The sequence below is a fragment of the Naegleria gruberi genome (genome assembly GCF_000004985.1).
Source record: "Naegleria gruberi genomic scaffold NAEGRscaffold_5, whole genome shotgun sequence".
Classification (NCBI taxonomy): domain Eukaryota; phylum Heterolobosea; class Eutetramitea; order Acrasida; family Naegleriidae; genus Naegleria; species Naegleria gruberi.
Window position 1 is genome coordinate 747,397 of NW_003163322.1, and position 11,672 is coordinate 759,068.

At 34.2% G+C, this 11,672-nt stretch overlaps 5 protein-coding genes across 5 annotated transcripts; 3 read left to right on the forward strand and 2 right to left on the reverse strand.

Moving 5' to 3' along the window:
• Positions 1-1,132: 1,132 nt before the first annotated feature.
• On the forward strand, positions 1,133-2,497 carry NAEGRDRAFT_30615 (uncharacterized protein; the record flags this gene model as incomplete). Its single annotated transcript, XM_002681655.1, has 1 exon — positions 1,133-2,497. One exon carries the CDS (start codon positions 1,133-1,135, stop codon positions 2,495-2,497), a length of 1,365 nt encoding a protein of 454 aa, XP_002681701.1.
• On the reverse strand, positions 2,497-5,022 carry NAEGRDRAFT_56951 (poly(A)-specific ribonuclease). The gene is made up of 4 exons (XM_002681819.1): positions 4,540-5,022; positions 3,863-4,459; positions 3,521-3,805; positions 2,497-3,456 (listed from the first exon to the last, which is right to left on the reverse strand). Exons 1-4 carry the CDS (start codon positions 4,929-4,931, stop codon positions 2,607-2,609), a joined length of 2,124 nt encoding a protein of 707 aa, XP_002681865.1. The 5' UTR covers positions 4,932-5,022; the 3' UTR covers positions 2,497-2,606.
• Positions 5,023-5,482: 460 nt separating this feature from the next.
• On the forward strand, positions 5,483-6,768 carry NAEGRDRAFT_30553 (uncharacterized protein; the record flags this gene model as incomplete). Its single annotated transcript, XM_002681656.1, has 2 exons — positions 5,483-6,636; positions 6,678-6,768. Coding segments are annotated over 2 exons (1,245 nt in total), but the record flags the coding sequence as incomplete, so codon positions are not given.
• Positions 6,769-7,741: 973 nt separating this feature from the next.
• NAEGRDRAFT_78335 (mitogen-activated protein kinase) lies at positions 7,742-9,919 on the forward strand (the record flags this gene model as incomplete). Its single annotated transcript, XM_002681657.1, has 1 exon — positions 7,742-9,919. The coding sequence occupies exon 1, from the start codon at positions 7,934-7,936 to the stop codon at positions 9,917-9,919; it is 1,986 nt and encodes a 661-aa protein (XP_002681703.1). The 5' UTR covers positions 7,742-7,933.
• A 91-nt stretch (positions 9,920-10,010) lies between these two features.
• Positions 10,011-11,603, reverse strand: NAEGRDRAFT_63124 (uncharacterized protein; the record flags this gene model as incomplete). Its single annotated transcript, XM_002681820.1, has 1 exon — positions 10,011-11,603. One exon carries the CDS (start codon positions 11,601-11,603, stop codon positions 10,011-10,013), a length of 1,593 nt encoding a protein of 530 aa, XP_002681866.1.
• Positions 11,604-11,672: the final 69 nt, after the last annotated feature.

Consider the following 11,672-nt stretch of genomic DNA (forward strand, 5'->3'; position numbering starts at 1 on the left):
CTCCATTTTAGATTCTAGAAGTGATTCCAGAAGGCCAACCAAAAAGATGAATCCGTATGAAATGTGGGAACAAAAACAAATTGCAGCATCTGGATTTGGATATTCTGGTCCAATGATAGATCCTGATGATGGACCTCAAAGTTATGAAGAAGTTGAAGAGGATGTTGAAATTGAGAGAAGTGAAAAGGAACCTAAATTCTTGGAGAATCAAACTTCAAAAGGTGGAATGACCTATTCACCTGTTCGTTTGACTCAAGTTAGAGATGGTACCCTCACCAGAATAGCAGAAAAACAACTCGAATATTCGCAAGACAGAAGAGACTTGAAGGAAGAGCAGAGAGCAAAACTCCAAGGAGAAATTCAAGATTTTGAAGCTGATGATCCTCTCTTTGAATATTATAGACGTGTTAATGAATCAACAGATTTCAGTAATAAGGGAATGGGATCAGGTGCTCCAGATTGGAAAAAATCAACCATTACTGGTGTAGCTCAAAAAAGTTCTGCAGCCACCATTAAACAACAGAGAGAATCCTTGCCAGTCTATTCTCTCAGATCAGAGCTTGCTGCTTCAATTAGTAATAATCAAATTCTTATCGTCATTGGTGAAACAGGAAGTGGTAAAACAACACAAATTACTCAATATATTGCAGAGGAGGGAATCAATGGAGGTAAAATTATTGCATGTACTCAACCTCGTAGAGTGGCTGCCATTTCAGTTGCTAGACGTGTTGCTGAGGAATTTGGATGTCGAGTTGGACAAGAAGTTGGTTACACTATTCGTTTTGAAGATTGTACATCACCTGATACTGCCATCAAATACATGACTGATGGTATGCTTTTGAGAGAAGCACTGTTGGATCCACTATTGGAAAAATATTCTGTTATCATGTTGGACGAAGCTCACGAGCGTAACCTTCACACAGATGTCTTGTTTGGCCTATTGAAAAAGTTAACACAAAAGAGAAAGGATTTGAAACTAATTGTAACATCTGCCACTTTGGATGCAGAAAAATTCTCCACTTACTTCTTCACATGTCCAATCTTTACAATTCCTGGTAGAACTTTCCCTGTCGAAATTTTATATACAAAGGAGCCAGAGGAGGATTATCTTGATGCAACCCTTATTACTGTCATGCAAATTCACTTGACTGAACCAGCTGGTGATATTCTGGTCTTTTTAACCGGTCAGGAAGAAATTGATACTGCTTGTCAAATTCTCTATGAACGTATGAAAGCATTGGGAAGTGATGTTCCAGAACTTGTCATTTTACCAATTTATGCTGCCCTACCATCAGAAATGCAATCCAAAATCTTTGACCCTGCACCACCTGGTGGCAGAAAGGTTGTTATTGCTACAAATATTGCTGAAACTTCCATTACCATTGATGGTATTTTGTATGTGGTAGATCCTGGTTTTGTAAAACAAAATATTTACAATTCCAAAACTGGTATGGATCAATTGACAGTTGTCCCAATCTCTCAGGCAGCCGCTCGTCAAAGAGCTGGTAGAGCTGGTCGTACTGGACCAGGTAAATGCTATCGTTTATATACTGAAGAAGCATACAAAAATGAAATGTTGCCAAATACTGTTCCTGAAATTCAAAGAACCAACTTGGCAAATACTGTATTGACTTTGAAGGCTATGGGTATTAATGACTTGTTGAACTTTGATTTTATGGATCCACCACCACCTCAAGCACTTATTGCTGCTATGGAGCAATTGTACAGTCTAGGAGCTCTTGACGATGATGGTCTATTAACTAAAATGGGAAGAAAGATGGCAGAATTTCCTCTCGAACCACAAATGGCAAAAACCCTTATTGCCTCTGTAGATTTGAAATGTTCTGATGAGGTTTTAACAATTGTTTCCATGATTTCAGTACAAGGAATTTTCTATAGACCAAAAGAGAAGCAACAACAAGCTGATCAGAAAAAGTCAAGATTTTTCCAACCTGAAGGAGATCACTTGACACTTCTTGCAGTTTATCAATCATGGGAAAGAAGTAATTTTTCTGTTCCTTGGTGTTTTGAAAACTTTATCCAATCCAGATCAATGAAAAGAGCTCAGGATATTCGAAAACAATTATTAACAATTATGGACAGATATAAATTGCCAGTCATTACATGTGGAAAGAACTTTACCAAGATTAGAAAGGCTATTGCCAGTGGATTTTTTGCCCATGCAGCCAAGAAAGATCCACAAGAAGGATACAAGACACTTGTTGAAAACCAACCTGTATATGTGCATCCAGGAAGTGCTCTATTCCACAAGAATCCTGAATGGGTTGTTTACCATACCTTACTATTGACAACTAAGGAGTATATGCGTGATATTATTACCATTGAACCAAAGTGGTTGGTTGAATTGGCTCCAAACTTTTACCGAGTTCACGATGATGCTTACCTTTCTAAGAGAAAGAGACAAGAAAAAATTGAACCACTTTATAACAAGTACGGCGATGATCCTCTCCAATTACTAAAGCGAACAAAGAGATAATAAAAACAATCTTTGGATTTATTTAACTTACATTATTGAGCTCAATGCTTTTTTTTGAGTTTAGGTTTCACTGTGATAATCCCTTTGCCAAAATTGAGAGTGAAACACATTAGAGAATGTTGCAAGAAGATGCCTTTTCAGATTCAGTTGGTGGGACTCCACTACTCCTGCGTACTCTCTTTGGATTGTTATTTTGGGAAGGTGAGGTGTTTGCTGCATTTCGTGATGGTGTGGTTTGTTCTTCAACTTCTTCATTCTTACGCTTTTTAGAGTTTTCATCTTCCATTGCCAAAGGCACTAGAGAAGCAAGTTGTGAAATAGTTGGAAGTATTTTTCCTTGTTGTGCTTGGGCATAGGTCATAATGGTCACACCCTTTTCGAAAGCTAAAGTTTTCATTCCTTCATTATGGCATTCCATTTGATTCATGACATCTCTGTTACATGATAAAACTGATGCCTTGTTTGAAAGCTTGACCCAACAATACTTGGCATTTATCCAAAAAATCTTAATCATACCGTACCTTGAGAACGCATCCTTAATATGTTCATTAGTAATTTCCTGTGTGAGATTAGTTAAGAGGAAGACATCAGATCTATCTTCAGATGGGTTAGTCTTTAAAAGTTTCAAATTCAAATCACAATTATGGATATTAATAATGTTTGTCATTTCCTTGATGTGAGTCAAATCGGCAATTCCTTTAAAATTCTTATTATTTCTGTTTGTTGCAATCATGTGGCTAATTCTGTAAAATACATAACCAGTCATGAAAGCATCAAATGCAGCAACGTGATCGAAATCCTTGATGGAAGAATAAAACTCTGTGAAGTTTTCAAAAACTGGACCATCTGTGTTGTTATTATTGAGTGTATATTCAAAAGCGGTTCTCAGAGAGGTGTCTCTGCCAAGAGCTGAAGAAATTTGAGGATAAGTCTCACAGATATATTTGGTATCTATTACACTGTTAAAATGGTTTGAATAATTGTATTATTGGGTATTTTGTAAATTTTGTTATAAAAACTTACTGTTCAAAATTCTCTCTAACAATAGTCTTGAATTGTTCTGAAGACTCTGGAAGTGGTTGTATAAATTTGTGAACAATGTGCATCATATCCAGCATGGCATTATGGCCAATAAAGAATAAGTGTTTGTGTTTTTTCAATTCTCTGATAATTCTTGAAAATCCAATATCTCTATTTACAGCCTCTCTGATTTCTCTTTGCATCTTTTCTTCTTCACTTTCTCCACTAGCTCTCTGTACTCGAATAAATGCTGTTCTATTGTTGGCGTAAATAGTTGTAAGGGTAATCCTATTTTCATAACTATATAAATTATTGTCACCGAGTTAAAAATTGCAATTAACATACATTTCTCCAAATTCTTGGAAGAGCAACTTTCTTTCAAAAGTATTGCAAGGATCCAAGTTAATATCATCATCTTCTGAATTATCAAACCATTCAGCAACTCTACTTTTACAATTTTCCAAAAATTCACGTTGTTCTGGTTTTAAATTTTCAACTTGAATCTTATCTCCACGATCAGACTTTCTTCTATTGGTAGCAGAAGCAGCCTTTTGCTTGGTAATTCTTGTGACATTTTCTCTGATGGCTTCTTCTTCATCCTCATTCATATAACTGATACCTTGACCGATTACCTTATTGATATCCATCTTGTTATTGACTAAAAATTGAAGACAAGTGTTTTGACATGAAAATACATTTGCTGAACGAGTTGGTGATTTGAAAACGTAGAAATTATATGGCTTAGCTGTGACTGTAGTAGTGGTCTTTTTGTTCATTGATGATTTTATAAGTCTTCTTAATCTCTCTGCTTGGTCAATAATTTCGTCATCTTGCATAGAGTCGGTAGCTGGTTGTTCTTCTACAACATCCTTAACAAACCACAAACAGAGACCAACTTGAATAACTTCAAATGCTTTAACACTATCTTTCAATTTAAGATATCTATCCTCAATAGTATCAATGTACATTAATTTATGTTCCTCACTGAAAAAGATCAATATTAAAGATTATAATAAACATACTCTACTTCTAATCCGGTCATTTCAAGATCAAAACTGATAAATGCAGTGGTAGGAAGAAGTTCTTGAATTTCTTGAAACTTTTCATCGAAATTTAATCTAGTAACATCAATGATTGATGATGATGGTTTTTTAACAGGTTGCTCCTTTCTCAAGTTTGTTGCCCTTTCCAAGGCAATTTTGTTAGCAATATCTTCAACTTCCTTTTTAATTTGTTCCGAAGTTTTACTTGATGAATTATTTTGTATTGTTTCCGTTTCATTATTTGTAGTAGTAGTGGTTGTATTAGCAATTGTTGTTGTGCCATTCATTGGTTCAGAAACCATTGTTGCTGATGTTTCCAAATTTATTGCTGTTGTTGCACTCTGATCAGGGAGATGTGCTGTATTCTCCATGAATGGTTGCTTCCTCTGTTGCTACCACTGTTTGTTCTAATTCTGAAGGGAGTGCTTCCTGCTTTTCAGTAGGGGTGTTGGCAACAACTTGAATAAAATCAACGTTGAGAGGGAGAGGTTCACCTCCATTATTATTATCACTCATTTTTTCAAAATAAATTTATTATCAAAGCCAATAGTTACTTGTTATATGATTCTTCATCAAATAATTGCACCATCGGATTAGATTGATAAATTGTTTGATCAATTAGCTATGAACTATTTGATGAAAAGAACAATCTTGCAATAAAAGAAATGATGAAAATAATTTTATTGTTGTGCTTCAACTTGTTTTTTGATAAGAGAATAAAAAATAATTTGCATTTTCGTTCAACAAAAAAAAACCTTTGTGCATCAACAACATTCTTTTGTGTCTTCATTATTAAAACAAGAAAATGAATCACAAGAGACTTTTGAAGGAAATTGAAACTAAAAAGAAGATTACCGATGTTAAATTCTTCAAGGATGATGATAAAAACGAGAAGGAGAAGAAAGTCTTTTCAAGTAGTAACATGAACATTGCCTCCAAGAATTATGGTGTGCTTGTTTATGATTTGGAAGGTAAAAAATCACTTTCGGAAATTATTCAAAACTCCAAGTTGAAGGCAAAATATAACATGGATGCCAAGAATTACTTTAACTTGATTGATGACTTGGAATTCCCAACTGCTTGTAATAATATTTGTTTAGCAGCTGATGAAAACCATTTGTGGACATCAGGTATCTACAAGCCACAACTCCGTTGTTTTACTCTTGATGATTTGTCAATGAAATTCAAGAGACACGTAGATCTTGAAATTATTAAAATTTGTCCACTCACTTCAGATTTTAGAAAATTGGCAACTCTTTGTCAAGATAGATATATTGAAATTCATGCTCAATGGGGTAGTTACTATAGATTCAGAATTCCAAAATATGGTAGAGATTTAGTTTATCATGACCATAGTGCAGAATTGGTTATGGTTGGCTCATCTAATGAAATTTATAGATTCAATCTTGAACAAGGCATGTTTAGAAAACCAACATTAAGTTATACAAATACAGAAGCTATCAATACTGTAAGAATTAACCCAGTTCACCAACTTTTTGGACTTGGGTGTGATAATGGATTTGTGGAATGTATGGATCCAAGATCAAAGAGAATTATTGGATGTATTGATGCTTGTGGATCAATTAACACTATGCTACCATCAGAAGTATCTTCATCTTCAATAACAGCTTTCGAATTTGATAATGATGGTATTGGATTTGCAGTTGGTACAAATGCTGGTAAAGTTGGATTATTCGATTTGAGAAAACAAGGTGCTGTCTATATTAAGGACCATAACACTGATTTACCACTTGTTAAAATTGCTTATCATGATTCATCAAAGAATATCTTCTCTGCAGATACTCAACTTGTCAAGATTTGGGATAAATCAAATGGCAATAACTATACAAACTTGGAATTATCGGCAAAGATTAATGATTTCTGTATAATTCCAAACAGTGGTATGATTCTTGTTGGTGGTGAAAGATCAAAGATAAAACCATACTATATTCCAAGTTTGGGACCTGCTCCAAAGTGGTGCTCATTTGTGGATCAAATCACAGAAGAACTCGAAGATTTCAAGAAGAATACTGTTTACCAAGACTTTAAATTCCTTACAATGGAAGAAATTCAAGAGTATGTATTTTATGAATTTTTCAATTACTTAATAATTATAGTCTTGGATTGGAAGATTTATTCGGAACAGATCTTTTACGACCATACATGCACGGTTTCTTCATCAAGATGTCCCTCTATAGAAAGGCTCTCGAATTTAACAATCAAAAGCCAACTGAACCACAAATTGATCTTGAAAAGATTGAAAAGGAATCTGAAGACAGACTCAAGGAAGAACGTATTAAGAATCTTGTTGATTTCATTACATCTGAAGAAGGTGGTGAGGAAGTTCCAAAGAAAAAGAAGAAGGGTGCTATTTCTTCTGTCAATGACGAAAGATTTACAGAAATGCTCAATGATCCAGACTTTAAAGTGGATACTAAAGAAAAACAAAAGAAGTTGGATGAAAGAAAGTTAAAGAGAAAGGAAAAGGTTGAAAACACTAGGCATAAGGATGATGAGTATGATGATATTGGAATTTATGGTATTGAGTCAACTCAATCACTCAATTATGACAATAGCAATATTTTAGATTTTGGTGCAAAGAGTAAGGAAGAAAGAGGAATGACATTTGAAAAGCGATTAGGACGAAAGAATGATAAACACAACAGTGAAGATCCAGCCTCAAAGAAAAGAAAGAGAGTTAGAGGTGAAAACAAGAAAGCCAAACATGTAAAAAAGTATTAAAAATTTTGTTTACTATTGAGGATTTCTTCTAAATGTGGTTATTTACACCACGATTATCAATTTGTAAATATTTGAGATTTAGAGATCATTTTGTTGAGTTGATAAAATTTATGATATATGGGAAACAAGACATTCATCAAGGATTCAATATTGGGCTGTGCAACTTGTTGAAGAGCTGCATATTTGATCTTCTACATTGCTGAGATTAACTAATTGAAGTGAGATTAAAAAGCACATAATAATCCAATCAATCACAAGTTCAAAGAGCAACCCTTTCTCACTGAATCAATCATCATTCTTTCACAATCATACCCAACAAAATAATAATCGAGAATCAAGTCATTTTGGCAGCAAAGACACATTTACTTCTACTCTTGCTAATTTTGGATCGGTTTTCATTTAAAAAAAATTGCCTTCAACTCCTCTCATCAAAACATCTAAGAAAACTACGAATCCATCAGCAAATAGCACACGAGGCATCATTCATGATACTGTAGCACAGAAAAGCACGTAGTAGTACTAACACACAACAAAAGAATTGATTGACTATTTTAAAATCCAATACTCACACACCCTCATCAATTCTTCTCTTTAAAACAACAACACTCTTTGATTCCGAAGCAGACATAAAATGATGAATCGCACTACCAGTAGTGGAACTATTAATATTCCAATGATGATGATGAACAATAATACCGCTAATAGTAGTATGAATAGTTTGGTGGAGAACACCTTCCACTCACCTCCAACAATGATGATGATGGGTGGTCTACCAACAACAGCAAATACCACAACTCCTTCTTCGCTGAGTAGTAATAATAGTGGTGGTAGTCTGAACAATTCAGTTCCAATACCCATTCCTTCTTCTTCTTCAACTCTTACCTTTAAACGAAAAACCTCTAACGCCAAGTACAAGCCTGCCAATCTGAGTATTTCCTCTGTTCGAGATAGTAAGGCTTCAAAGCCTACAAAACAATTCGAAATACCACAAGAATTCTACATGTACAATCATGCCTCCTCCGTTCCAAATCAAGGCTACATTTCGTCAGTTGATGAAAGTAATACTATGGCATCCCCTTCTCCTCACTCCTCTTCTCTCATCACAAGCGCCCACTATCATAATAGAAGTAGTAGCCTTCAACCACAACAACCATCAAGTAGTATCAATAACTTGTTCCAAAAATCCACTCACCATCACCACCATGGAATGGGTCAACGTCAACATACTCCATTTTCCCCGCCTTCAACTTCATCTGCCATGATGATTAATAGAAGTAGCGTATCATCAGTATCTTCTTCCTTTTCCAATTCCTCATATAATCCAATTGCCCATTCTCACTCATCAGCTGCCCATCATCACAGTAGCTCATTTGTACAAAATTCCCTTGGCCATCAATATAGTTCTGGCTATTTTAATCCTCACAGTTATGACAATAATTCCATGTGTTATTCTCTGAGCAGTAGTGTGGAGTCTAATTGTTCCTATGCTAGTCATTGTATCAGTCCTAATACCGGTTCTTTATTGTTATACGATAAATTGAATAGAAAATTCCGTAAAATTAGAGCACTTGGAGAAGGATCATCAAGTACTGTTTCTCTAGTTCAACAAGAATCCACTGGTCTCTATTTTGCAGAGAAAGTAATTGAACATTATGAAGAAAGAGAGGCCATTGTTAAGAACGAGGTCAAGTATCTTTCAATATGCAAACCTTGTTCAAATGTAGTGACATTATTCGATTGTTTCCAAAAAGGAGATTCTATTCATCTCATTCTTGAATATATGGAAGGCAACTCTTTGGATATTATTGCTAAACAATATAGCAAACTTTCCAAGACACAGAGGAAATCCTTAGAAGAGGAAACAGAAACTAATTCATCCCATCTTTCACCAATGGCCTTTGATGAAGATTCAGAATTAATGACTTATGATGATGACTTGGATGATTTGAATACAGATGAGGAAATGTTCCCAATGGATACGAAATCATCAGCAAAGCCAGAAAAAAAGAAGAGTACCAGAAGAAAGCTGTTCGACGATGACGAAGAATCAGATAGTGCCAAAAATCAAAGAGATAATAAGGGTCTACCTGAGGAAATGCTTGCCTTGATGGTTGTGCAAATCACCAGAGCGTTATGCTTTTTAATGGATCACAATATTATTCACTCTGATATCAAACCAAGCAATATTCTTCTTAACAGAAGAGGAGAAGTCAAATTGACTGACTTTGGTTTGTCTACTTGTACAGAGGTTTCTCAAAATAGACTTGGCTCATTTGCTTATATGAGTCCAGAAAAGTTGCAACACGGTAAACATAGCCACAAATCAGACATTTATTCATTGGGAGTCTCAATTTTGGAATTATCCAAATTCAAATTCCCCTTCTCTGAGAGTGGATTCCACATGAATGAAATTCAGCATCTAGATGTAGAAAAATTTGTTGGAAATACTCACTCTCATGAATTTAAAGATTTCATTAGACAATGCATACAAATAGAACCAAATGTAAGATTATGTGCTCATGAATTATTACAACATGACTGGTTGAGAAATTATGCAAACATGGACAATGACTTGATATGTTCAAAAATATCTAAATGGTATAATAAATTGTCTTAGTAAATTTACTTCTGAGCACATTACCAAAGCAAATAATACCAATTTTGATTGGCTTGGAGATTTTCCAAAAATATTTATTCAAATGTTTGGATTACTCATCACTTGACCTTATCCATTTGACTAGCTTTTTCTCTTGAGCTGAATAGTACTTGATAAGTTTGATTCGTTTGCAGTGTTTGATAATTTGATTCTCTAATTGTACTGTATTTAATGGAACTCGAATATCAAAAACATCCAATTCTTCCAGTGTATTGTTTTTAACAGTCATGTTTCCATCAAAACAACCATTGGAAAGATTCAATCTTTTCAAATATTTGAAATTCTCAATATCCTTCGCTAATAATTTACAAAGAGATGGTTCTATTAGGGAACGATTACCACTCAAATCTAAAATTCTAAGGTTAGGGAAAATGAAATTCCATGAGCAGTGCAACAGTTCATTATCAGCTAAACTCAACTCTCGCAGTGAGGCATAGCATGGTGATGAAGATTGACCAGATTTGTGCATTTGAATGAACATTGCTCTCAATTGAAAGTACAATTCTCTCACACTCTCTTGAGATAATTGGCAATCAATTAGCTTAAATGACTTTAGGTGATTATTAAACCTAAAAAAAGGAATTACAACAAAATTAATATAATAGTTAGCTTGGTTAGAACAATTTGAAAATGTTACAGATTCCAAGTATGGAATGTAGAAAAAGTTTCTGACATTGTAAAATTGAATGGAAAATCTCTTTCTTGATGATTCATCAACCAGCTCGTCCTGCTCTTCATTTTCCAATATTTTCTTTCGGACTTGAATGGCAATTTGTGATGAACCTAAGGATTTTGACCTTCTTCTTATCGATTGTTCTGATGATATATTATTGAGCGATGAAGATCGACTCAAACTCGAATTAATGGTATGTACACAATTTCGCAAGTGTCTCGGTAAATTGGAGTGAATTGAAATGAGATTAGTTCTCTTCTCGAAGGATTCTAACATTATTTCACTATCATTCTTATTTGCAAGAAATTTTTCAAATGAATGTGGACTAGAGGTTAGTAAATTGAGAAAGTCGTCGTCATTTGACATTTTCGATCTTCTCATAGATGACCTTGGTGATTGTAAGGTCATTTCAGAATCATTTTTAGCAAATGAATCAAATCTATAAAAGGAATTATATAAATTTAACATTTGGTCAAATCCAATAAATTTTAAATGAGAATAAAAATCGAATAAAAATACACGTTGGTTTCTTTCCTTTTCGAATACTCCAAATAATTTAGATATTAAATTATTAATATTAAAGGGTATAGTCTTCGTAAGGGAATTTGAATTTGTTCGTTTGTGAATTGATTTTCTCATATTCCTGTCGAGTTGTCCATTTTCAATATCTCCATTAAAATTATCAACTCGAAAATCATGTTGCTGCTGTGAATTATCCTTAGCCATAACATCATATAACAACATTTTTTCATACAAGTCACTATAATGAGCCGTTTCTATCAACTTTTTCGAATAGAATATAATTTCTGGAAATTTAATAAATGAAAGAATGGTCAATATTATATCAAATGGAAGCTTTCTAAAATCATCAAAATCAATATCATATTCACTATATAATTTGTTATATATTGTTATCATATGATGAGTCGGAGCAATAAATTGACCATGTTCAAAGTAATAGATGTGCTGCATTTTTTTTAGAGTTGGATTTTGGCGCATTCTTTCCTAGTCGCCAATGTTTCTTTATTCATCTTGCTATTT